Raw genomic sequence first — 27,318 nt, forward strand, 5'->3', positions numbered from 1 at the left:
TATATAAATACATATGTGTATATATACACATATGTATTTTCTTTTATTTTGTATTGGTTTTGGTTGGTTTGTTGTATTTTGAATGTTTTTTTAATGTTCGAAATAAACTATTAAACTAACTAAACGAAACTAAACTAAATAAAAAATGAATCAACTTCAGATATTTTATTTACATAATTTCCTGAACAGAGCCACAATATTTTGAAACAAGAATTGTTCATCATTATCAGTACAAGTGCTGTAGCATGTTTATTTGTCGCGTTAAAGACGTCATCACTTTGCGACTCTGGCAACCACGCAAGCGGGGAATTTGAAAGGAAATATTTATTTTTTAATTGACGAAAGTAGGGGAAATCCGACGCCCTGTTAATATTCACAAATATTGGTTACTGGTAGAAATTGCGTTAGAGTACAGTTTTATTGTTAGACACTCAATACTGTTCAGTTAGTGACACAGCACCTGTTTTGTTGTGAACGTTAGCTAGTGGCTACTTTGCTAGTCGGGGAATACATTTGCGAACTGACCAAAAAGTGTTTGCTAATGTGTAATTTGGTAATTTTATCAATGTGTTAGTTATCAATGGGTTTCCACAAATGTGTGGTTTTCACTGCAGCATTGTTTTACCGATTGGCGTATAGTTAGCCGACGAGCTAACGTGAGCTATCTTGGTGGCAGCCACCCCACAGACCGTTAACTTCAAAGCAGCTTGTTGGGATTAGCTGTCCATGATGGATAATTCCCCGTCTGCTTCGACTGGTCTTCTTCGTTCGTCGTTCCTGGAGAGGACAATGGAGCGGTTATCTTCCAGGCAATGTCTGAAACTACCCCAACAGGACGAGGCGGCGGAAAGTGTAGCTGTCATTGCAGTTCAGCGCTACTTGTGCCAGCAAAGTGAAGGACAGCCGTGTGAGAAGTACAGCTACGACGTGACCATCACCGACGGAGTGTGGCGGGCCAAATGCTTTCTACACCCGAGTTTAAATCATTTGATGCACATTAACACCCTCAGAACAGGGTCGGACATCATCATCACGGAGTGCTCGTTTGTGTACGACGAGAGGAGAGTGGGACATGGCTACATTAGAATTGACAAGTTGAGGTGTGGCTCAGGGAGGTCTGCCCTCTTGTCCAACATGGCTAATGTTCGGGATGTAAGCACTCTGCCCATGCTGATCAAACACAGCATGGAGCAGAGCACCTTGCTCCAAAGCGACACGCCTCTCCAGGTGAATCGCAAACATTACCTATCTCTGTGGAACGATGATGATCCAGTGGGGGACATATGGACCTTGGTGCCCACCTTGCGTGCCCCGGTGTTAGATGGTGAGATGCTTTGTTCACTGTCATGCTTCACACACACCTGGGTGATACATTACTCACAAAACGATATTCGGGTGAAGGGTAAAGTTGTAGTGCATTGTAGAAACCCGATCATCACTTTTTTTGAGTAGTGTATATGTTCATGACCTTTCGTGTCTTCCTCTCAACAGTGTCCAAGATCTCTCTTCTTCATAGCCTGGAGTCATCTTTCAGAGGCTCAAATAAGGCCCTCCCTCTCCTTGTGAGGATAATGCAGAAATCCCGATTGAGGTATTATGGCAAGATGGAGACCAAGACAGATTTCCCCTACCAGGTGAATTTGAAGAACGCCAAGATGTCACCTCCACTGTAGTCCGCTTTAGCCTTCATCTCACTTTGTTTTCACTCAGGCATACTTTGAAGTCGCTGACCAGAGTGGCACCATGTCTCTCGTGCTGTGGAATGATCTCTGTCCACAGTTTTACCTTGCACTCAAGGTTGGAACAGTGATGTACCTCCAAAATTACTCTCTTAAGCAGAGTTATTCCAACCGCTCACACCCACAAATGGACCATTATGGAATGAAGAAATTTACTGCAGTTGGTATGTTTGTCTCACACAGACTTTTTGCCCAGTTGTGTATGCAAAAGCGCATAAGGCAGTAAAATTATGTGTTTTAAAAGAAATAATGATAATAAATAATAAAAGGCATAATGGTATTTCTGTTAATTGTGTGCAGTTGATTGATGATTAATTACCTGCTCAAGCAATCGAGGCACAGTGCTCTTCTTGGCTGCTACCAGCAGAGGCACTGTTGATTCAGTTGCTAGTTTTGAGAAAACAACATGGCGTAACCAAGTAGATTCTTTTATCCACTCCATGAATAGAAGTCGCTCAGTATCTCTGCACTACAGCCTATTGAATTTACTGGACATCAGACTATGGCCATGTTGATATGCTCACAGGTCCCAACAAAAACTAGTAAACTGTAGGAACGTTAATGATAATACATGTTGTAATTCGTACTTTTCTCTTCAGAAATCTGCCTGAACCCTCACAATCCAGCTTCAGTCATCACCATCGTGCCACCTAAGGAAGTTCAGCCTCAGTGGTCGTTGCCTGATTTGTCCTATCGCTTCACCACAAGGTAATGTAACATGTTAAGCTAATCAGCCGGCAAGCTATACTTGAGGCTAATTTGCATAATTGTAAATTTAATATGTATGGCTTTTTCCTCCTCCTGGATGAGTCCTATCATAATGTGTCTATGAGTAGTACTAACAGGTAGTGTTGAGTCTGAAACTGGTGTGTGGAATATTGACAACTCTGCGGTTCCTGTTAGAGAACACAAAATTATCAGATGAACTCATCAGTTTTGTGGACTTTGAAGCATACACACCGTGCATTATTTACTTAGATAAACTCAATTTCTTTGCGTTTATATGTTGAGTTATACGTATGCATATAACCTATGTAAAGCAAATAAACTTGCATATACAGTGGAACCTCGGTTATTGTGTTTTTCATGAATGTCAAAAGTCAACATCACAATATGTTACTCGTCTTGTTATCAATACACTGTGTGAGCTAGCGAACAAAGTGGCAACTGGTTGCAGACGATACGTCGCCTGTCTGACATCAGCAGTTAACTAAAAAAAAAAAAAAAATTGAGAGAGAAACAATTTAATGTTTTATTTAATTTTATTTTACCTGCATAAAACAATTCCAAGTCCATATAAATGACGAATGAAAGGGCTAAATACTGTCCCTAAAGACACTATGTGGCACAGAGACACCTCACCGACACCTTCAGTAGTTTATTCAACAGTGATTCTCACTGTCTTCACAGCAAAATGCTGTCACTGTTGTGTTCCAGGGAAATACACACTACCTTGCCTCCAGTGCTGCCCACAATGGTGTGTGAATGTTTTGTGGTGGTGGAAGAGGCCGTGGGCCCCACATTTCTATCAGCTGTGGATACAGATGTACCGTACATTACCATCACCAGTGTGTAACTCAGGAGTAAATGAATAATGGATTTGTTCACTATGAAGCGCTTTAGGCACTTTGACATTCGCTATATCAAATCTAATCCATTATTATTATTATTAGCAGTCAGATGCCATTTACTAAATAAACATGGCCTGTTATTCTGACTATATTCTGACTATACATAAAAACACTGTTAGAGTTTTTTGGTAGCACATTTATTTTTTATTTTATACACTGTGTTCTTATCCGTGAGTAATTCCACATTTTCACTTTGTTAGATCAGAGATTGAGAAGTTGGCCAACAACGCAGCATGTGATGTCATCGGTTTGGTTACTTTTGTAGGTCGTGTTCAAAGAATAAAGAGTAAAGGCAACAATGGTGAGACTGGAGAAACATGCTAAATATTCTTCTCACATGAATTGGTCTTACTGTGTGATTGATCCTCCCCATCCCTGTTGTTTGTGAAGAAAAGTACTGGACGTTCCGCTGGGTTCATGCCGTGGACGGAACATCGGAACAGCCTTTTGTCCTGGAGATTTTTTCCTCTTCTCAACCTGACATCTTTGTAAACATAAGTCCAAGTATGACTACTCATGTGATACCACTGCTGACGTGTTCTTAGACAAATGTGAATTACATCGTCTCTTCCCCCTAGTGACCTACCTGGTGTGTACTCAGATGCGAGTGTGTCAGGTAGAGGGCTCGTCACTTTACCTCACCAGTAGCTGTGAGACAGAGATGTTCATTACTGGTGAGCGCCGTTCAAATATTTAATGCCATCGGCTTATTTAAACAGACATATAAGGCTGTGTTGTTTGCTTCACTTTTGACTTTGTCGACATAACAGGCTATCACAAACATCAACCATACGTGAAAGACCCCACTGTGAAGAAATTCATTCAGTGGACCAAGACTCAAAAGGACAACGTGATTCTCCAGATGGCGTCTGTTGGTGGCCATTACTCTTACCCACATGCCCCACCCACATTCACCCAGCCTGTGGAGGAGACATCAGGTGACACCAGGATTATTCTCACTTCTACTTGCCTCTTTCCTGCCTCAGACTGACTTAGTACTCTGTACCTCAGGCAGCACATTGTTTGCCTGTTTAATGAGAATACGCTTAAATTAGTTGTTTGACACTGTTGAGCTCCTTGTATTAACTTATTTATAAACCATAGATGAAGAAGGTTGTTCATTCTGACTTTTGTCCTGTTCATGTTGACTGTCCAGAGCAAGTTACTCTTGTGGCTGTGTCTGACTTGAAGAAAGAGTTAGAAACCCTGCAGTATCGAGAACATAAAATACTTGCCATTCAAGGTCAAATCACAGCTATAAGATATGTGGAAAAATCAAGCATGATAGAGGCACAAGGCCCCGGATGGAACAAGGTTAGCTAAATTACATAACAATGAAAGGAAAGGACTTTTTACAAATAACACTGAATACACTTTCTGCAGATGCCAGACGTGTCCACAGCTGAACAAGCACATTTGGATGTGCAAGAAACTGCTGTCGAAACCTCAGTGAAACAAACGACTGGAAAAGAAAGAAAACGGACAATACAGACAAGGTATGTTTCTGTTTTTAATACTGCTCTTGCTTGCTTAACAAAAGTGAGTCAAATCCTAGTTTCAGTCATTGTTTACATTTATTTTTCATCCAGTAATGCAAAGCAGAGTTCTGCAAACTGTGTGCGTGCAAAAAGGTAAGTTGCTACCGTTAATGTTGATAACATGAGCTCTTCACTTCAATCACACTCTGCAAAGATCTGCTGCTCTCTTCTTCTACAGAGCGCTCCGACAAGAAAATACACAAGTAGACCAGCCAGAGGAAGATGAGGGAGAGTCAAACTCAGGGGAACAGAGTACACACCCTGAAATTGAAGGTGAACTGTCGCCATCAACCTCTTGTGACATTACACGCAAATGTGCTCTGACCCATGTTTGGTTCCACCAGGCTGCGATGCATTATCCTGGGAGAGCAGCGGGTGGTCAAGGCAACGCCAAGAATTGTCTGAACATTTGCATCACGGTGCTCTTCATCAGGACAGTATCTCTCGGAGGTTCACCTTGGACAAGAAGAATGCTCTTTTGGGTTGGAGCAATGTTCACCCCATGCGGTGGACACCAGAGCAATCCGCGGATGCTGTCCCACCTGCCGTTTGTCCTGGATACTACCAAGTAACCATACTAGGTAAGACTTATTTTGTTATATTCTGACTGTAAAATACCTTTTGTTAGTTGTACTGTAAGAAAGCCCCTAATGTTAAATGTGGAAGCTGTAATAGATGACCTGGGTAAAACACAAGGTGGCTGGCTGCACGTTACTTGCTCTGTGCTGGTATAAAGTTTTCTTGCTTAACAGAATAACAATAGCGCCATCCAGTGGTCGTAATTAGAAAAGCAGTTAATTTTATTGAAAAATGCATCTTGTTTTTATACTTTTTAAAATCGTCTTGTGGGTCGAATTAAACTCACCTGCTGGCCTGCTCCGGCCCGCGGGTCGTATGTTTGACACCCCTGATGTGAAGAAAAGCATAATTTAAATAAATAAATAAATGACTGTCGAATGTTTTGCAGCATTTCTTGAAATGCTGGCTTTTCAGTCGTATTAAAGTGCAGCATTTCTTCTGCAATGACTTTCTGTGAATGCACATCATTTTGTGCTGGTCCTTTTTATTTACTTTGCCGATCAAACTTCTCAGTCAGTGTTGACTGTCAGAACAAGGGCTCTGCATATTGACGTGCTGTTTATTCTCCTAAAAAGTGGAGAATAAACGTGGGTTGGATGCATATGTTTTGAGGCATGTTTTGTTGCCCTCTATTCAATTTATGATGAACATCCTGACATGGATGACTAGCAAATTGCACAAACAATACAGGTCACTGCAGTGCAATGGTTACTTTTTTACATCACAAAGTTCAACTGTTCAGCTTCCTCCATTTATATGTACTTTACTTTTGTCTTCAATAGATTTTGATTGTGCACACAACAAACATTTGGCAATTTCTTTGCAATCATGACCCAATTGGCCACAATTAATTCCATGTTACTGTACACAGAGCGCCTGCTCCGCTCCAGTAGCACACATGCAAGAGAGAGAACTACTTTCCAATCGCATCATCTACGTATGTTAATCTGACTTTTAAAAAGCAAAACACAATCTAATTAAGGTGTTTACGTACATGTTTAAAAGCTAGCTTTATGCGAATTCATGCAATAATTAGTTTTTTTAGTGCAACGATATTGAGTGTGTCACCAGGGACCAAATGTGTTCATCTGTGCTTATTCAGGCATAAACAGGACGATGGCTGTGGACGCAGCCTTTTTACCCATCGTGTGTTCCACTGAGCAAAGAGCCGTAGGTCTTATTCATGATCGCCATGACAACACCATGATGTCTTGTCTCTCTTCTGGATTCCTCTGCCCCCTCAGCCACAGGAAGGCAACACATCCTAGACCAGGTCATTACAAGCACCACTGCGACCTGCCCGATTTACATTGTAGTTGAGCATCACACTGATACCTCTATTCCCAATGTATTTTGTTTTTCAGAGGAGATTTTGACAACGGCTAGTGAACTGGAGGACACACACTTGGTGTGTGTCTTGGACATTTGTCACCTTGGTGGAGAGGAGATAGAGGTACTGATTAGCAAAGTCTACAAAGTGACAGAGGTTTCTGTTTTGTAGCAGTTTACCAATATACATCATACATTATCATAATCATACAAGTCTTCTCTAATGCTAGAAACAGACAAATTCAGGTTTCTGGATTGCTTTTATAAAATCTGTTAAAAAGAAAATATTTAGTGCTATGTTTAATATCAATCAAACTGAGCCCTGTGTCTCACACGCACAGAGAGCTCACAAAGCACACTAATAAAATGATTCAGGGCTGTCTTTGACTAAGGATTTTCATAGTCTAATCTGATGCGTTAGATTTTGTTCATAGTCAACTAATAGTCAAATATATTTTTTCAAGCGCACCACTTATAGTTATCCCTACATATAAACAAATCTCATTCGCGACTTTTTCCTCGTCAAAGAAAAAGGATCCATTTTGTCGGATAAACAACTTAACATGTAACAACAATATTTTTTATTTATTTAGTGACACAGTAAGCAGTTCACGTAGATGCACAGTCCTTTGCCTCTTGTCTTGCCTGTTTCATGTGTTGTTCTATCAGCCCGTTGTGTGTGGCGGTTGGCTAGCGGCTAGCTCAATAATTTGGTCCCCCACTGTTCACTAGTCATGTCTCTGTGAAAATTATGACGCTGGAGTCACTGTGGGTGATTTGGAATCATAACCTGTTCATTTTATTCACTAAAGCAGTGGTTTTCAAACTGCAGGGTGCGCCCCCTAGGCCTAAATAGGCTTTTTTACTCAAACATTTAGAATTTAATAAATAAATGTTATTTTGAGCTGACAGAAATAACAATCAAAAACAGTGTTTGTGTCAGTGTTAGAAGTCTAACTCGTCACATTTTGTATTTCGTTCGTGGGCGAGTTTAAGAGCTGTTATGCTACTACAGAAAAAAGTAATACAAAAATATGCTTGCTGACTTGTTTTATATAATGGCCCATAGTTCCGCAATTGATATACGTTTACATACAATTTGATGTAATTATTGTTGTAGTTGCACATCGAATTGTTTACCACAAAGAAATTTCCCCTACTTATTATAAAGACTTATTTCAATCTTCGATTAAATGTGATTCATTCTGAGTTAACTACAGACAAAGTGTGATTAATCACAATCAAATATTTTAATCGATTGGCAGCCCTATTATTATTAACCCTATTTTATTCACTTTTGACATTACAATTTCAAAAGGTTGTAGCTTGAAAATGCTAATAGATAAATGCATGCTGTAAATGAGAAAATTCATCATTGTGACCCAAAGTTTGTGATAAGAGTAAATACACTCATCTAATTTGCATTGTCACGTCACCAGACTCGGAAATGGTCAGAGCCCTGTCTCCACGATACCACTGTTTTTGTTTTTTCTTGGTGGCTTGGTAAAGTCGCCAGTGTAATTTTTCAACTGTAAAATCTGAGCTGAAAATGAATCTCCAAAAGGGGGGCTATGCAAAAAAAAAAAAGTTTGGGAACCACTGCACTAAAGAGACATTATCAGAAAAATGCACAGTTGTGTCATTACGCAAGCGTTGCTACCATCTTCATGTCAAAAAATTCCAACTATCCCTGTAATTCAGAAAAAACGGCCACTGGGTGGCAGAAGTGCCATTTGATATAATCTCAGGCAATCATTTAAATAGAACTAGAGTATCACATGAGAGGAAGAAGGAAGTGGATTAGCATGGAGGTGTGTAGCCTGCAGAATGACATTTTAAGGCATGCACACACTAGTTCAATTCCAAATGTGAAAATTGTAAATAGTTCATGCTGTTATATTTGGAAATAAATGATTTTAATGTTTAAAAAAAGCATGTTTATGTTGGTAGAGGTGTTTTGAGTTATTTTGGTCAGTTCCATCTTTGTATTGCCATAGAACCCAATATTCTGTGTGCTGTGAAAGATCAGTCGTAATCGGCTAAAATACTGAAGAGGAAAAAAGTAAATTGATAATGAAAACTGTGATCAACAAACTTTTTTTCGCTCACATTTTTCTGCTCACAATCACATTACATACTATATGTTTAAAAATATTTATTTCCAAATATTTCACAATATCCAGGCTGATTTTTTATAAATATTTCAATATAACATAATTCATGTCAAGATATGTTAAGACTGTAAACTTAATTTGTTATTTTCATTTCAACAATATTTACAATATATATTTTTAAAGCTTCTTTCAATGGTAAATACAAGGAGAGGGGAAAAAAAACAACATACAAGCGACTGCAACACCAACACAACAGAGCCTCACCTCTATTAAGACACTTGATTATCTGTTACAAAATTACTTTAATTGTAAAATCATGTAACGTACATATGTAATCCATGAGACATACAAAATAAACTATATCATCTAGTGTCTTTTTGTACATTCTAATATACAATATATTCAATGTTTTCTGCACCGCAACAGCAGAAATTGCTGTGTGGCAGGTTCATGTTCCTCAGTTCCTGGCCTTAATAGTCTTCCACCAAAATAAAAGTGTCCATCATCACCTGACAAATCAGGAAAAAGATCACAAACCTTCAAAAACAGTGAGACCAAATGGAAAAAGCCCATGAAGCTAAACACAGGGGAGATGGTTGAAATGTTTCGAGCAAATTATTTACATGATCGAAAGGCTCTAAAATGTTTACATCCAGGTGAAGACGGGGTGTTTGTGTTCCAATGCAAATCATGTTGAGCTTAAACTGCAATGGGATATGAGTGCATTATTATTTCATATGAATGCAAGGCAAATAACAATAGAAGTGGTCTTTCTGACTGAAAGGTCCACATGTGCATTCCCCGCCTCCTGCACAATGTCAGCTAGTCGTCACCACCTGCTTCTATTTCTATACGAGAGACATCATTATGCCTCGATAACTGCAAATATTGGCACTGCTTAGCATTTCAGCAGCAAAAGGAACACAAAATCAAACGCTTAAATCTCTTCCATGTTTGGATGACTTCATCATGGTGAACTTTTAGTTAGTTTTTTTTCTTTTAAATCAGTGGTTGTGTCTCACATGATCAGGAGGAAAAAACAAGCTATACCACATTCCAAGTCTATAAGCTGTAATCATCGAGTGTAACATATTGTCTCTGACAAGATATCCACACCATGGAATGTCAGGGTATTTCAACAACAACAAAAAACCCTTATATATAATAATTTAAGCAGTACAGTGGTGTATCAAACAGTATAAATTAACATTCTCAAACAGACATTGCACATCGTCGTCGAAGAGTAGAACGGCACGGCACGTTTTGATGTCGTCGCTCACACCAAGCGTTACTGGGGGAGAAAAAAACACTAACAGTTGAGATCATAACTCTATTGTGTCTGTGGGGAATTCAATTAGGATTGTCAGTAGAAGCTGATACACAGTTGAGCAAATAGCAGTCAGCTTTCCTGACAACATATAATTAAAAGAAAGTGAGTGACAAATTTGAAAAAATGGCGTGCAGTGTTTGATCCTTAGATAATTAGCAGCTGTTCTTCAATGAAGCTTCTTCATATACTTTACATCTCTCTCTGATGCGTTGTCATTGCACACACACGCATACAACAGTCACAATGTTAATATACCGGGGGAGTCCAAAGGGCGAGACAACGTCTGGGCCTCCCTTAACTGCCTAAATTTGTATATTTTTCTTTATTTTTTTTTCAAGTTCACCACATGCTTTGAGAAAATTGCTTACAGTGGAACCTGGGTTTCATTCCGGGAAATGGATAGCCCAAAGAAAGCATCCCACTGATACATAACCCATCAAGCTGAGACATAAAGAGGGTGGAGAAACACTATTGAATTCAATCGCACCAGGATGTACGGGAAGTCGCACCAATAAGTCCCAACCATGTAAAATTATAATTATTCTCAATCTATTATTAGTTCAAATGTTAGGGTGTCTGGAACAGATTCATTGGATATACGTTGGATTATGTGTTTTCGTACATTTCGGTTTTCCTTTTTTATAAGGAATTAATGAAAACTGAGGTACCGCTGTATTAGTAAATATAATAAATTTAAACTGAAAGTACTATTGAGCTGGCCACAATATACAGTCATGGAAGAAAAAAATATTATAGACCACCCCTGTTTATGGATCCATGCCTGGTACAACTAAAGGTTGTAAATTTGTTTGGACAGATATAACCATGATAACAAAATAACTCTTGAGAGTTTAATTTAAATGGGACCTATTATGTTCATTTTCAACCCTTTGTATTGAGTTGTGGTCTCCTATAGAGCAGCTACACACAATAACCCACACAGAACACTTTTTTAGATCTTCCAGAATCTGTACCTATTCCAGCTATATTTACTTTGATTTGTGCTTCCTGTCAAAACGGTCTGTTTTAATTTATTCCACTCCACTGTGATTGGTCACACGCCCAAAGTGCTTCCTAACTATAAACCATATAAGGAAGTCCGTCTCTCTGTGACATCACAAAGGGGGCAGTTTTACCACGCCTTTTGAAACCGGGCGTTTTGAGCCATTCTAAACTTCTTTCAGGGCTCACTTTACATGCGCAAACCTCATTATCTGAAACTTAGCATGAAAATACAACATTCTAACTACATTTATAGGTCAGAGAAGTGGAGAAGTGGTCCCCTTTAAGAGCTGATATCTAGCAACTTACTTTTTTTTTATTTTGGTCAAAACCGAAATCACTTAAGTTTTTACATCAATACTTATAGCATTGTATTTCATTGTATCTCGTATGAGATTTTTGTCATCTTTATATTTGTATAAAGGTACCTTTAGTTGAACCAAGCATTAAAATGAAAGAAACTGAAGAAACAAGGGCAGTCTAATAATTTCTTCCATGACTGTAGGTCCGCCTGCACAATCTAATGAGCGCTAAAACAGGATTTGTATGATGAATTCTGCCTTTACAAAGATAATAATCCCTAGTTTAATTGTCAGAGGGCTATAACTTTAACAGGATGTTTCATTATTGTACTATTCTCATTAGGTTTGCATTCATTGGTATGTGGATTCTGCATTTCATTTCATTCATTTTATTATTGATTTCCAACACATTTTTTGAAACATTCTGGAACACTTTTTCTCAGAATGATTTTTTTATGTATTTCAACTTTGAAATTTGTACATTTTACCACATTGCATTAAATGTTTACTATAAACCGATTATACTGCAGGATGTTTTAGACAAACTAAATATTATATATAGTGAATACCCCTCTGACGGTGTCCGAAAATAAAAAGCATTAATATCTTTGTAACGGCACCATTTTTGTGACGTTTGGACTGAAAAATCCAATTTACAAACCTATAACATGTACATGACGTCGGGTTAAAACCAGTGGTGACCCTTTAATTTCCTGCATCACCGTTTCAAATTCATCTAAACCTTGTGACATTTCTGAATAATTTCAAATAAATGTAACCAGGGTTTCAGCATATATATTATTCAATGTGAAAGAATAAAGCATCTGAGTTAATTGATGGGACAAGGTAGGGTCGCGAAGGCATCCTGTATATAGATTTTTTCCAATCTCCAATATAAATCTATATGTCTCTTGATTTGAATCTGATGCGGGAAAAACATAATAAATTACTATCTATGAAAATAGAAACTTTGTATCCCAAATGCACCTGAGTAGGATTTTTAAAGCCGTAATCACAACAATGGAACTGCACCATGGTAGAAGTAGTAGCATGGTTCAAGGCACATTACAGTATCCCCCCTCCACTACGAACTTGTTTACCAAGTCTGTCCACAGTGGCGCTGCAGTGCTCATTGTGGGACTGTTGTTAATTTCACTGGCAAGTGTTGAGACAGTTGAAGCAGCCCTTCATGTTGCAGACTGAGCCTTTCAATAAAGATGGATGCTTGTCAAGTTTAGGCAAATGTGCCTTGAGGAGTCAGTGTAGCTTAAAAAGAGATATGATATTCCACACTGAAGCCCCGATGGTCACATATTTAGGGGCTGGTGTCCGAATTCCCACTCATCCCTTTTTTTTTCCAGACAAAAAAAGGGAACTCGTATCACTGAAGGGGGTTGTGAGGGAAAATAATCTCACTGTGAAGCCGTGTGCATATTTAATATTAACTTTAGGCAAAAATAAATACTCTACTTCTGGGTGGGGCTTGGTAGCAAAGTGCGAAATGAAAGTGGCGTCCTTGTGACAGCGGTGATAAATCCACTTGTTTCAATGACAAGTCAGCGTGTCGCGAGCTGGTGATGAAAGGCCCCGCCTCTCATCATCACATTCCTCAGATCCTCAGTTACGTCTGATCCGCGTCGCGTTGAACTCCAGCACGTCCCGTGAACGAGCAGCTTCACATTATAAGGTTCGGGCCGCTCGTGTCAGTCAGTTTTGCTGCAGAGTTTGATGCCGATTTCTACAGTGCTACCGTGTTAGCATATTCCTAAAGTCTGAAACATTCTGATTGTGGGAATGTTGGTACGATCTTTGTTGCGGCTGTTGCTGCTGTGCTTGCGGCGGCGGCTGCTGTATGTATCCCACGGTACTTTGCTGCTGGATGTTGGCGGTGTGTAAGAATGCTGGAGTCGATCCACTGTGCACCAATCCTTGGGTCATCTACACAATACACAACATTTAGCAGTTAGTGATTGGTTTCAGTCTTAATACAGTATGGCATGTAACAAACTAGTCCTTGTGCCCTGCACTGTATTGTTGCTTATGGCTTGCTGGCTCACTGTCATGGAATTTCTTATTAAATGGGACCGCTACATACAGTGAAGAAAATAAGTATTTGAACACCCTGCTATTTTGCTATTTCTCCCACTTAGAAATCATGGAGGGGTCTGAAATTTTCATCGTAGGTGCATGTCCACTGTGAGAGAGATAAACTAAAAAGAAAAATCCAGAAATCACAATGCATGATTTTTTAACAATTTATTTGTGTGATACAGCTGCAAATAAGTATTTGAACACCTGAGAAAATGAATGTTAATATTTGGTACAGTAGCCTTTGTTTGCTATTACAGAGGTCAAACGTTTCCTGTAGTTTTTCACCAGGTTTGCACACACTGCAGGAGGGATCTTGGCCCACTCCTCCACACAGATCTTCTCTAGATCAGTCAGGTTTCTGGGCTGTCGCTGAGAAACACGGAGTTTGAGCTCCCTCCAAAGATTTTCGATTGGGTTCAGGTCTGGAGACTGGCTGGGCCATGCTAGAACCTTGATATGCTTCTTACGGAGCCACTCCTTGGTTTTCCTGGCTGTGTGCTTCGGGTCGTTGTCGTGTTGGAAGACCCAGCCACGACCCATCTTCAATGCTCTGACAGAGGGAAGGAGGTTGTTCCCCAAAATCTCACAATACACGGCCCCAGTCATCCTCTCTTTAATGCAGTGCACTCGTCCTGTCCCATGTGCAGAAAAACACCCCCAAAGCATGATGCTACCACCCCCATGCTTCACAGTAGGGATGGTGTTCTTCGGATTGTACTCTTCATTCTTCTTCCTCCAAACACGCTTATTGGAATTATGACCAAAAAGTTCTATTTTGGTCTCATCTGACCATAAAACTTTCTCCCATGACTCCTCTGTATCATCCAAATGGTCATATGCAAACTTAAGACGGGCCTTGACATGTGCTGGTTTAAGCAGGGGAACCTTTCGTGCCATGCATGATTTCACATCATGACGTCTTAGTGTATTACCTACAGTAACCTTGGAAACGGTGGTCCCAGCTCTTTTCAGGTCATTGACCAAGTCCTGTCGTGTAGTTCTGGGCTGATTCCTCACCTTTCTTAGAATCATTGAGACCCCACGAGGTGATATCTTGCATGGGGCTCCACTCCGATTGAGATTGACCGTCATGTTTAGCTTCTTCCATTTTCTAATGATAGCTCCAACAGTGGACCTTTTTTCACCAAGCTGCTTGGTAATTGCTCCGTAGCCCTTTCCAGCCTTGTGGAGGTGTACAATTTTGTCTCTGGTGTCTTTGGACAGCTCTTTGGTCTTCGCCATGTTACAAGTTAAAGTCTTACTGATTGTATGGGGTGGACAGGTGTCTTTATGCAGCTAACGACCTCAAACAGGTGCATCTGATTCAGGATGATACATGGAGTGCAGGTGGACTTCTAATGGGCAGACTAACATGTCTTTCAGGGTCAGAATTCTAGATGATACACAGGTGTTCAAATACTTATTTGCAGCTGTATCACACAAATAAATTGTTAAAAAATCATGCATTGTGATTTCTGGATTTTTCTTTTTAGTTTATCTCTCTCACAGTGGACATGCACCTACGATGAAAATTTCAGACCCCTCCATGATTTCTAAGTGGGAGAAATAGCAAAATAGCAGGGTGTTCAAATACTTATTTTCTTCACTGTAACCCACCATGGGGCCAAAGAAAGTTGCAAGTGCCAGCAACTTGATAACAAAAAAAAAGTTGAGAAACTCTACTGAAATCGATCTCACTAGGATGTATGGGAAATCATCAATAAGTTTCATCCATTCATCATTTATAAATATTTTTGCCTTGCCTTCTCCATGTGAAGCTATAATTATTCTGGACAAAATGTATTTTTTGTTAATATTTTTGGGTACAGATTAACTGGATTTCCATCAGTGCTTCTCAAATAGTGAAGCGATCCCCCCTGGGTGGTTGCGTGGGCTTTCATATAAATGCCGACCTACCAACACATACAAATATATAGTACTCAACATGCAATTTGACTCCTGAATAGGCTTGTATGCTCTCCATTTTGTTGCATATTCCTGCTTTCAGTTTCAAGTTCAGTCTGTACAGATACATGAATAAATGTTAGCATTATTTGGGGTGGTGACAGAAAATAATTGAGAAGCACTGATTTACATTATAGGCAGAACAAAAATATAACAAAAATACATATGTATTCATGGCTTTAAATTAAACATTTTCAAGCATAAAAATGGCTAAATGAGTGAAAATACAAATATAAGGCATTCAAGAGATGCATTTAAACATGTGGTATGTCATTAGATGTCAGTAATGTTACTATAGCAACGGGTATACAGTCATCCCTTGTTTATCAAAATATCCCATTTAATAATAATGAATCCTACTTTATGGAAGTGAGGTGCAATATAATATCTGACTTGTGTGCGCCTGGGTATTGACATGTCAGCTCGTAGAGTTGAGTGATAGCTGAATGCCAGCAGCACGTTAGCAGTGTAGAGAGTGGCCGACAGCAGCTCCTGTGTGAATGTTGAGTACATGGCTTCTCTGCTTGTGCATAGTGAGTCTCTCCTTAACCACAGACAGCAGCAGTAGAGTATTATTCTACTCTTCTCGAGGTGTCAATAATGATAAACTGATTAAAAAATAGCCACCAGGAAGTTAACTGTCAATGCTTATCTTATTTATGCCTAAGATTGCTTATTTTCGATTAGTATATCCACTATATTGGGTCATACAAGCGTAAAAGTTACTATAGGGGTGTTATTTCATGTCTACAGGTCTCTAATAATAAAAATCACATTTAGAATGTTTTCTATGCTTTGACTATGAAAATATTCCCTTCATTAATATTGCATCCTATTGTGTGGTAATTTGCATATTGCTGTCCTGTCTGGACTCAATTAACCTCGATAAACGAGGTACGGCTCTATTTCCTGTGGGAAGAATTGCCTTTTGGAACGAATTGATGAAAACTGAGGTACCACTGCATTTAGGCCAGAGGTAGGGAACCAATGGCTTGCGAGTCAGATGTGGCACTTTTGATGACTACATGATAAAAAAAAAAATCTATTATTTAAATTTGTAAAAGATGACATAAATCACAGTGTTAAACTATAAAACATTCTCATGCATTTGAATGCATGCATCCACAGTGCGGGTGCCCAGTGCCGATGCCAGCTGTTCTTCCAATATTTTCCGGGTCAGGAACCAAAACTTGATTAGGTTAATGGATCAAGTTAAACTTCACTCCTTGAATCGATAATAGAGCTATTGTACTTGATGTCTTTAGATTGTGCAGGTTTATCTAATAAAGTATAAGACATCTGCTTCATAGCTGATGATAATGCAGTCATCTGTTGCTACGGTGACACCAGGGATGCTTTCAACCACAATAAGATTATGCAACAAATCACTGACAATACAAGGCGTCTTAATGTAGCACCTGAAAGAACTGCTGGGGCTGCTGGAGCTGGAGGGAGTGCTGTGATGCCTGAGGCTGAGCCTGGTAGCTTGACTGCGACTGGTGGGAGATGAAACTGTTGTGCGGGATCATGATGGGCGACGAGAAGACCTGAGAGGGCACGAGCACGGCGTTACAGTTGACCTGTTGCATGGAGAACGAAGGCGTGATGATCTGCTGATCCAAGGTGTATCTTTAGAGAAGGGACGAGCGAGATGTCAGACATAGGTGGACATGTCAGGAAGGACGTGAGAATGAGTGAGTTGCTTCTCACAAGGTCTGGGGAATGCCCATGTTGCACTGTTGGGAAGGCTGCGAGGAGACACTGCTTGTGGGAACCAGCGTCTGCATTGGCTGGTTGAGGAGCATGCTGCAGGAAATAAGCATAGATTTTGACACTGAAAACATGACAAAAGCTGTCTATTGCTAAAATGACAAAAAACTGCACTAGGCTCATTATCTCTTGGGATTGGAGTAGTAATTTAACACATCTATTATATGGCATTTTAATGACACGCTACATTGACAGTCTCATCATGTGTTGAGGAGCAAAAGCAATCGGGGTGCACCAAATTTAGAAGCTGTTCAAATTTCCCAGCTTCACTCTCACAGTTTTTAAAAAATTCACAGCATTAAAAATGCATGTTGAATTTTTTTTTATCTATTTATTTTTGCCAAAATTAAGTATTTGTCTAAATGAACGGAAATATTAAGAAGCATTAAGCATTAAGAAGACACATTCTGATTGTGGTATGTAGTCATTTACACCCATCACTAGGTGTCAGTAGTGTTACTATAATGGTCGGCGAAACATACAAGAGCCAGACTTGATTGCTGGATGAATTATCTCACAAAAGGCACAATAATAATAACATAATTAGCGTTAGTGTAATAATAATAATACGAAGTACTGTTGCGGCAATAACCCATGCCACAACCACACATCTGGAGCACATGTATTGCAACACAAGTTTTATTTCACTTAAATGGCTTATTCTCTCTGATTATATCTGCTATGTTGGGTAATACAACTGTAAAAGTGACTATATGGGTATTATTTCATGTCTAAAAGCTTATTTAAAAGGTTTTCTAAGATCTAACGACGAAAATATTCCATTTATAAAGAAGACGAAGACGAATGAATGTTGTATTTTGGTGTATCTTTTGCTCTGTTTGCTTGCTTTTATTCAACTCCATTCTTCTGTGAAGTGTCTGAGTATTTTGAAAAGTGCTATACAAATAAAATGTATTATTATTTATTATTACTTCACTGAACTTCTCTTATCACGGTCGGGTCTGGAACCAATTAACCACAATAGACGAGGGATTACTGTACATGGGAAACGGTGTAGCTGTTGCTCAACATTGACAAAACTAGGTTTGTCATTGCCTCCATTATGGAGAGAGGTATAGTTTTTTGACTAACAATTTCCATTCCTTCAAAATAAGAGGTGTAGCGAGACCTCTGAGTGGGGCTTGATGTACGTGATGTTGGTGAGAGTATTACTGTGTTACTTTTGTGTCACTCTTGTGTGTTGTCGTCTCTCACCGTAGTTGTCCATCTTGGTTAAACTCATTGCTGTCCGTGTGTCTTTGGTTTGCATCGTGTAGAGGCCTGGTGTTGGTCTGAGAGAACATCATGGGGTTGCTGTAGAAGGGCATGGTCAGACTCGTGTTGGTCTGCATGGGCACACTCACTGCCTGCACCTGGCTACTTCGAGAGATCCTCTGTGGGGCCTGTCGATATTTTCCAGCAAATGTTTCAAATCAAGCTGACTCGTTGCTGAGAGAGTTGATTGTAGGTGTTGTGTACCTGTGTTGAGGGAGAGTTGTTCTCTCTCAGCAGCGAATGAGGCGACGAACTGTGAGCGCCGCAAGACGGTGGTTTTGGGGTGCCAGGGAGCTGCCTGATGACCCCTGATTGGCTCTGCGGAGTTGGCCTGCCTGGGCCCTGTTGCTGGGGCGGCTGGGGCTGCTGGGCAAATTCATTGTGGATCGGCTGTTGTAGCAACATCTAACATGTAAAGAAAATACACAGAATACAGTAAACCAAGGCAAAAGTTTATTACACAAATGTATGTGGGTCAGTAGGTGTGTATGCTGCCTCTTGGTGGGGCCATTTCCCTGTTCCTTTGGAAGGTTAGGTAATGTAGGCTTAGTGCATCACATGTCTAACACAGCTGCCATGTTGTTCCGTACACTCCTATAATTTAATGGGATCCAACACAGGAGTTTTCTTTTTGATGATTTGTATACCCAACGTTGTCGTCAGTGCATGCTTTAGTAGAGAATATAAGCCAGGGGTCTCAAACTCAATTTACTTGGGGGCCACTGGAGCTAAGGTCTGGGCGAGGCTGGGCCGCATCAGGTTTTCCAAAAACACCCAAAAACGCATTTATTAAAAACAGAAAAATGAATAAACTTTGCTTTTGTTCCGATTTTCTACAAGAAAAGCTCTGATAAAACATTCCGCTGTTCTCAAATATCTTAATTTTTATTTTTCTACACAAAATAAGATGAAAAATAAAGAAACAAATCAACAATAAAGAAAATCAATCAGTAATAAATAAATATAATAATAATAATACAACGGCAAATAATAAAAACTTAAGAAACCACATATAGTTGTTGGGTAGACAAATTATTTTTTTCAGATTAAAATTAACAAAGCATTATTAGAGCCCTGTCGACATTGGAATGTTTTATCAGAGCTTTTCTTGTAGAAAATCGAAACCAAAGCAAAGTTTCTTCATTTATTCTGTTTTTAATAAATGTGTTTTTTTTTTGTTTTTTTTTGGAAAACGGCCCAGTCTCGCCCAGACCCTAGCTCCAGTGGCCCCCAAGTAAATTGAGTTTGAGACCCCTGCCCTAGACTATCACTCAATAGTCACATTTTGTAACCATGTGATGTTCCTGAATGTAACTTGAAACTACTTCGTACTGTAGTACTACTACTACTACTACTATGTACTGTATCATTCTCCAGAACTCCTTTTTGGGGAATGCTGACATGCTTTCAGGTGTCTAGCTAGTTATTTAAAAGTTACAGTTACCTGAAGGTTAGCGAGGTGAAGCTTCTCTTTGATGTCGTGTAGCTCCTGCTGCTGCGTCTTAATGTCAGCCTGCAGGATGCGCGTCCTCTCCTCCAGTTGCTCCTTCAGCTGGTTCATGACACCAAGCTGAGGCTGCTGCAGCTGAAACATGGACGACGACGACGACGACTGCTGCTGCTGTTGCTGTGGTTGTTGTTGTGTTTGCTGCTGCTTGAAAACACAAATGTACATATTACCCCAAAAACACATCTCTAGTGTGGGAAAACATGCCTAAACCAGCATTGAAAGCAGATGTTATATGAAAAATATGAATTCTATAACCCGGTGGCAGTGTACACAGAGGAAACAAAACAAACAGACATGCCACTAGCGCAGACAAAAGAGGAAGACAAATGACAGGAAGCAAAGTCTAAACACTAACCATCGTTGAACGCTTGCTGCAAGGAGGAGAAACAGGGAGGCTCATTTGGGGGACCAGGTCAAAGGAATTTTGTCTTTGGGTCAAATTCTACAAGATAAGTTCAACAAATTGAAATATTGTCTAGTTTCCCCATTGACATATTTCCTATCCTGTGCTGAGATAGAAGCATTGTATAAACTCACCTTTGAACTCCCAGCTTGGACTCTGGCCGGCGTTCTCTCTGTGCCGACAGAAGCAGACTGCCATGACGGCGTGCAGGTCTCCGTATACGAGTTTGCTGCTGCACAGGAGAGAAACATTGCTCTTAAAAACACATCAGAATGAAGAGCAATGAAAACTCTGGGTACTTCTGTGCTTAGTTTGCATTGGCTATGGGGCAAAATAACATGTATCATTTATGAGTGTCAATATTTCATTGGGGGCTGCGGGTTGAGTGGTTAGCACGCAGACCTCACAGCTAGGAGACACGGGTTCAATTCCTAGCTGTGTGGAGTTTGCATGTTCTCCCCGTGCATGCGTGGGTTTTCTCCGGGTACTCCGGTTTCCTCCCACATTCCAAAAACATGCTAGGTTAATTGGCGACTCCAAATTGTCCATAGGTATGAATGTGAGTGTGAATGGTTGTTTGTCTATATGTGCCCTGTGATTGGCTGGCAATAGCTGGGATAGGCTCCAGCACCCTCCGTAACCCTCGTAAGGATAAGCGGTAGAAAATGAATGAGTAAATATTTGATTGATTACTTAACTCATTCGCTACCAAAGGGTTTTTTTTTTTCAACCTGACCGCTCGCTTTGATGCAGTTCTAAGCCGACAAAAACATCCACTAACAACAACCAGGAAGTGAAAAGGCATCTCGCCGTGTTGCACAAAGGTTACGCATGGAAGGGACCGTGCACACACAAATTTGTTAATAGTTCATGGTGTTATATATGAAAAATGTAAAGGTTATTTTTCGGTAAAACATAATTTTTTGTGTTATTTTGTGGCATTGTTTTGGCAAAATTTGCATTTATCTTTTCTTAGGGTGAGTCCACCAACCCTGTGGAGGAAACTCATTTCAGCCGCTTGTATCCGTGATCTCGTTCTTTCGGTCATGACCCAATGTGAGGGTGGGAACTTATATATTGACCGGTAAATTGAGAGCTTTGCCTTCCAGCTCAGCTCTCTTTTCACCATGACGGTCTGGTACTCCACCATCTAATTCAACTAATCAACTGGTGGCATCAAAGTCTCCCAGTAGAACACAGAGTCACCAGATGTGGTGCTCTCCAGCACCCCTCTGATGGACCCCCAGAAGGCCGGATACTCTGAACTGCTATTTGGCAGGTACACACATACGACAGTCAGGACCTTTCCCTCAACCCGAAGGCGAAGGGAAATGACGCTCTCCTTCACTCCAACACAGAGGCATGAAGCCAGGGGGCAATTAATAAGCCCACACAGCTCACCACCTCTCCTCTGCAGCAGCTCTGGAGTAGAACAAGGTCCAGCCCTTTTCCAAGAGTTTGGTACCAGAACCCAAACTGTGGGTCAAGATGAGTCCGGTATATCTAGTCGGAATGCACAACTTCAGGCTCCTTTCCCAACAGAGATGTTCAACATTCCATGTTCCAAGAACCAGGCGTCCGACCTCGTGCCACCCAAAACGCTATGCACGGGGCCCTTATGCTTGCCCCCGCAGGGGGTGCTTCCTGTGTGGCTTCTCCAGGCTGGGCCTGCAAGCCCATCCCCTGGGCCTGGCTATGGGGTGAGGCCCCAGTATCCCACGTCTGGGCGAGGTGCGATCTCTCCTCTTGCTTTTTCTTCATAAGGGTCTTCTGAATCATTCTAGGTCTGGCCTGTCACCTCGGACCTGTTTGCCTTGGGAGACCCTACCAGGGGCATGTTGCCCCAGACAACATAGTAGCTCCTAGGATCACTGAGGGACTCAAAGCCTTTATTATTGACTGTGACTGGTGGGAGATGACCCTTGAATTATAGTTATTATTATAGTTAAAATGGGGTGGCACGGCGGTCAAGTGGTTAGCGCGCAGACCTCACAGCTAGGAGACCAGGGTTCAATTCCACCCTCGGCCATCTCTGTGTGGAGTTTGCATGTTCTCCCTGTGCATGCGTGGGTTTTCTCCGGGTACTCCGGTTTCCTCCCACATTCCAAAAACATGCTAGGTTAATTGGTGACTCCAAATTGTCCATAGGTATGAATGTGAGTGTGAATGGTTGTTTGTCTATATGTGCCCTGTTATTGGCTGGCGACCAGTCCAGGGTGTACCCCGCCTCTCGCCCGAAGACAGCTGGGATAGGCTCCAGCACCCCCGCGACTCTTGTGAGGAAAAAGCGGTATATATAGTATCACAAATATTGTGATCGATTGTAGGTGTATTTCTTCCAATATATTGATGATCATCACAATGGCTGTTGTACATCTCATTAGATGGTAAATGTTCCGGCCAGTGAGGCAGATATTAGGTTATGTGTTTGTATAACTTAACTGTCAAACAATCCGTGTAAGAAGATGCAGAGAAGGATGTAGAGATGCTGTGATTCAAGCAGTAACCTTTTCCGTGTCAGAATAGTGCTATTACTAAAGTTACTAAAGTTAGTGTCTTGTGTGTTGCCATTATTTCCTTTAACGTTTCATAACAACACTGCTGAACTGCTGAATCACCGGATCTTGGATACTACCTCATTCCGCTTTGGATGCAAAACCCACACATTGAATCAAGTTAAATACATTTTTTTTTTATTCGAAAGTACATTGCCAAGCGAGTGTATTTATTGTACGAGTAACTTCATTTGCATTTTATTAGCAGGGAGCGCTACTGGGACTTGTTCCGTTACTTGGGTGACGATACGTGGGTGGGAGAGCAGCTGCAGTCTGTGCCAGCGCACGCTAAAATAAACAAGGTTAGCTAAAGTAAGCCTGGAAATGTTTAATCAGACTGGCTGCATATACTGTTATAAGTTCTAATTTTGAATTCATGAGTTTTGCCTTAGGAGGGAGAATGGAAGATGATGGACCATACCATTTTTAATTCTGGGGAAGGTGAAGGGTTGTTTTGTGACTCACACAGCCACCTTTCCCTACCCAAGAACACACACTGTGCACAGGGCCCCATGATCAATGGGGGGCCCCGTTTTGTGTAAGGGGGTGCATTCTTTGCATACATGCAAAGGATGTGCATCATTGCCATGAGGCGTAGTGCATTGTCACAGTGATTGATAGTACTCAGCAGAATACATCCATGCATCAATGGCCAGCCTCTGCTGGTGTAATGGTACAGCTACTACCTTTAAGGCAGTGCCAGCATATACACATTTATCGTACTCTACATGCAATTTAACTCTTGAATACGTTTAAAGTTTCAAGTTCGATCTGTACAGTAAAGATAAATAAAGAGATATTGTCAGTTTCTCTATAGTATTTCCAATCGGTCCCCTGGTGGCACATGACATAAAATAATTGAGAACTGCTGCCTCACTTTTGAGTTGAAAATTGAGTTTGTTGTTATTTTGCACTAAAAATACGGTAATTTATTGAATTTGAACTTACGCCCTAGTGATGTGGGGACCACAGCTGAGAGGGGGCTCAGCTATTTACTTTTGGCGTAATCGTAACAAACAAATCGGCGGGCCATATAATACTTCTTAAAGGTTAAAGCCGAAAAGGAAAGAGTAAGCTTCTTCAGTTATCCATCAACATCAGGCAGAATCCCAGTTTTGAAGCTAATGATGCAGATACAGATCCTGCAGCCACACGGGAGCAGGATCTCGGCCCCTGTCCACCTACTGTTGAATGACACAAGCCGAGGATTACTCACATGCTGAGTCCGACTGTGCTGTGTGGGAGGACTTCCGAGAGCTGTGGGAGGATACCGAACGAGCACCGCTGTTTCTGTCCCGTGGCGGGTCCAGTGTGGAACACATGTCCAAGTACAGCTCCTGGGCCTTCAAATGAACCAAACAAGGGGTTAAGTTTGATGTTTTCTATAATCCGGATAGGAGAATTGTGGACTCGTACCTTCACAGAGGAGGGTGCTATCTCCAGTGGTGACAGCTCCTCAAGGCCAAACGCTCGCCTCCTTTCAGCTCGTACTTCAGCATAACTGAGTCACAAGAAGAAAGTATTAGTCATGGTGATCCTCCAGGACGACACACGTCTTATACGCCTTTTTGAAGCCAGGATACAAAAAGAGACAAAAATAAGCTCACCTGACAACCGTGTGAGTACACACGATGAACTCTGGTTTTGAGTTCCACTGGTGATACGTGATGTAGTAGTGTGTCCGCAACCAAATCCACTGCTGGCCCTTTGTCAGAAAGCGATAGTAGCAGGATTTACCTTTTCCGAACTGCATCACTAGGGAGAAAAAAAACACTCATGGGCTGAAAGTTGCCATAATACGTAAGTCACCAATTGGTACCGTGCAAACCCTGATCTAGCTCAAATGTACAATACAGGATGTGTGGTACCATACAATCAGTCCCATACAGTTCAGTATTGGTCCTAGAAAGTAGGACTTTGGGATTTGACATCATACTAAGAACACAAACAGTCAAATTCTGTTCCTGTTGGTTCTTCATTGACGAAAAAACAAACTACTCTTGTCTCGCGCCTCACCCTTTGAATACTCCACCTCTGTGGTTGGCACTCGAGGTGCTCAATAAACTAGTTTGACAAACGATTGGATTGTTGTCCAGCACTTAATTACTGACACAGTCATGAACCGATAACTATATTGGCAGCAGCTCTTCCCTCAAACTGATAGGTCACATCTTGTGTAATGAATGAACATTGTACTGCTTTTCCTGTGATGCCACTCAATGCATTTCACAAATAAACACCGTAATGTAAGACAAAATACTGCAATACCAAAAGTATCTTTCATTTTAAACATGTTTTAAACATTTTGACAAAATGCTATCCAATTAAATAATGCTGAAAACTTTGCCATTTGGGAAGCGGCACATTTCTATGTGGCACAAACATCCATATAGGAACAAAGTGCAAAGTATAAACTATCATCATTGGTGTATTTTTATGTCTGCAGTATCACTTATGGGAAGCTTCCCTTTGGGTACCAACTGGGCATGTCCGATAATATTGGTTAATATTGACATAAAAATGCACCAATGATGATGGTTTGTACATTGCACTTTGTTCCTATATGAATGTTTGTGCCACATAGAAATGTGCCGCTTTCCAAATGGCAGAGTTTCCAGCATTATTTAATTGGATAGCATTTTGGTGAATTTTTTTGTGTGAATTTTTATGTCTGCAGAGAGTATCACTTATGGGAAGCTTCCCTTTGGGAACCAACTGGGGATGTCCGATAATATTGGTTAATATTGACATAAAAATGCACCAATGATGATGGTTTATACTTTGCACTTTGTTCCTATATGGATGTTTGTGCCACATAGAAATGTGCCACTTTCCAAATGGCATATTTTCCAGCATTATTTGATTGGATAGCATTTTTTTTGTGAATTTTTATGTCTGCAGAGAGTATCACTTATGGGAAGCTTCCCTTTGGGTACCAATTGGGGATGTCCGATAATATTGGTTAATATTGACATAAAAATGCACCAATCATGATAGTTTATACTTTGCACTTTGTTCCCATATGGATGTTTGTGCCACATAGAAATGTGCCGCTTCCCAAATGGCAGTGTTTCCAACATTATTTAATTGGATTTTTGTGAATTTATAAAGACTGTCTTACTTGTCGATACGATGGGAATGCAAACAAAGCACATACTAATTAGGCCAGCTCTAGTCTTGACCGTTATACAGAGTTAGGATTCACAAACTACAGAATGGCTGTATCTCGTACAACAAAAGAATGCACCCTATCAGTGATGGACTTGCAATTTTATCAGTGACTTACGTTGCTTATGACATTGTGCTATAAGCTCCAAGTCATCCACATGGTAGTAATCATAGCCAGATGTTCCAAGAACCTCAAAGGGTAAATAGCCTATGATTGGAGAAGCTCTGAAACAAAAAAAACAACAACACAATGAAGAGTGTTGAGTGATGAATGATGATTGGAATCAGTGACATGATTTACTGTACCTGTGATCTAGAAACAGGAACTTCCATTCCAGGCTGTGCCGGGATGTGAATTCATCACAAGGATCATGCACGTTACACAAATCCTATAAAAATGAACACAGGAGAGGGAAGGATTTTATAACAAGTAATGTTTACTCAAGCCAGAGCTTACATGAAGGCATGAACTACGGTGAAGCTACTTAAATATTATTTCTTAAAAAAAACTTAACAAAATATAAACCTACCAAAGTGTACAATACAGTGCTAATCAACACCTGACATGCTCGGAATGAGTTTCCTCTTTGTTTGTGCTGTTTTGTGCTATAAAATGATTGATTTTGCAGTAGAGGCCTTTCATCCAGTTCATCCATCCATCCATTTTCTATACCGCTTATCCTCACTAGGGTCGCGTGGTATGCTGGAGCCTATCCCAGCTGTCTTCGGGCGAGAGGCGGGGTACACCCTGGACTAGTCGCCAGCCAATCACAGGGCACATATAGACAAACAACCATTCACACTCACATTCATACCTATATGGACAGATCATGAAAAATGGGAGCAAAAAAACAACTGTAGCACTTATATTTTTTGTTGATTGTATAACGGTCCAGGGCTGCACGGCGAGTGGTTAGCACGCAGGCCTCACAGTTAGGAGACCCGAGTTCAATTCCCCCCTTGGCCATCTCTGTGTGGAGTTTGCATGTTCTCACCGTGCATGCGTGGGTTTTCTCC

General features: G+C 40.6%; 2 protein-coding genes across 6 annotated transcripts in view; one reads left to right on the forward strand and one right to left on the reverse strand.

Annotated features, from left to right (window-relative positions):
- Nucleotides 1-266: 266 nt before the first annotated feature.
- On the forward strand, nucleotides 267-8,965 carry radx (RPA1 related single stranded DNA binding protein). Its single transcript, XM_058088280.1, has 15 exons — nucleotides 267-1,324; nucleotides 1,492-1,634; nucleotides 1,711-1,903; nucleotides 2,339-2,447; nucleotides 3,571-3,671; nucleotides 3,761-3,874; nucleotides 3,949-4,044; nucleotides 4,141-4,308; nucleotides 4,527-4,684; nucleotides 4,754-4,866; nucleotides 4,960-5,001; nucleotides 5,087-5,181; nucleotides 5,253-5,489; nucleotides 6,590-6,760; nucleotides 6,852-8,965. The coding sequence occupies exons 1-15, from the start codon at nucleotides 727-729 to the stop codon at nucleotides 6,986-6,988; spliced, it is 2,475 nt and encodes an 824-aa protein (XP_057944263.1). The 5' UTR covers nucleotides 267-726; the 3' UTR covers nucleotides 6,989-8,965.
- npas2 (neuronal PAS domain protein 2) overlaps nucleotides 8,957-27,318 on the reverse strand; it is a 68,172-nt gene continuing 49,810 nt past the window's right edge. For 2 of the 5 annotated variants that reach the window (XM_058088276.1, XM_058088275.1), the window contains exons 10-22: nucleotides 26,608-26,690; nucleotides 26,420-26,526; nucleotides 24,741-24,888; nucleotides 24,550-24,634; nucleotides 24,350-24,476; nucleotides 20,713-20,810; nucleotides 20,531-20,617; nucleotides 20,110-20,319; nucleotides 18,870-19,070; nucleotides 18,606-18,793; nucleotides 17,331-17,426; nucleotides 17,039-17,249; nucleotides 8,957-13,502 (exon numbers count right to left, since the gene is read on the reverse strand). In XM_058088276.1, coding sequence (XP_057944259.1) covers nucleotides 13,311-13,502; nucleotides 17,039-17,249; nucleotides 17,331-17,426; nucleotides 18,606-18,793; nucleotides 18,870-19,070; nucleotides 20,110-20,319; nucleotides 20,531-20,617; nucleotides 20,713-20,810; nucleotides 24,350-24,476; nucleotides 24,550-24,634; nucleotides 24,741-24,888; nucleotides 26,420-26,526; nucleotides 26,608-26,690 — 1,833 coding nt within the window. In that variant the 3' untranslated portion in view covers nucleotides 8,957-13,310. The remainder of the gene's footprint in view (nucleotides 13,503-17,038; nucleotides 17,250-17,330; nucleotides 17,427-18,605; nucleotides 18,794-18,869; nucleotides 19,071-20,109; nucleotides 20,320-20,530; nucleotides 20,618-20,712; nucleotides 20,811-24,349; nucleotides 24,477-24,549; nucleotides 24,635-24,740; nucleotides 24,889-26,419; nucleotides 26,527-26,607; nucleotides 26,691-27,318) is intronic. The other 3 variants (XM_058088277.1, XM_058088279.1, XM_058088278.1) reach the window with 3 other exon arrangements.

The sequence above is a fragment of the Doryrhamphus excisus genome, chromosome 11 (genome assembly GCF_030265055.1).
Source record: "Doryrhamphus excisus isolate RoL2022-K1 chromosome 11, RoL_Dexc_1.0, whole genome shotgun sequence".
Lineage (NCBI taxonomy): Eukaryota > Metazoa > Chordata > Actinopteri > Syngnathiformes > Syngnathidae > Doryrhamphus > Doryrhamphus excisus.

Bases quoted from the DNA above. Each gene is read 5' to 3' on its own strand.
- radx (XM_058088280.1), top strand. From the start codon at position 727: ATGATGGATAATTCCCCGTCTGCTTCGACTGGTCTTCTTCGTTCGTCG. The intron at 4,867-4,959 runs GTATGTTTCTGT...TTTTTCATCCAG, and splicing joins AAACGGACAATACAGACAAG to TAATGCAAAGCAGAGTTCTG. The intron at 6,761-6,851 runs GTCATTACAAGC...TTTGTTTTTCAG, and splicing joins GGCAACACATCCTAGACCAG to AGGAGATTTTGACAACGGCT.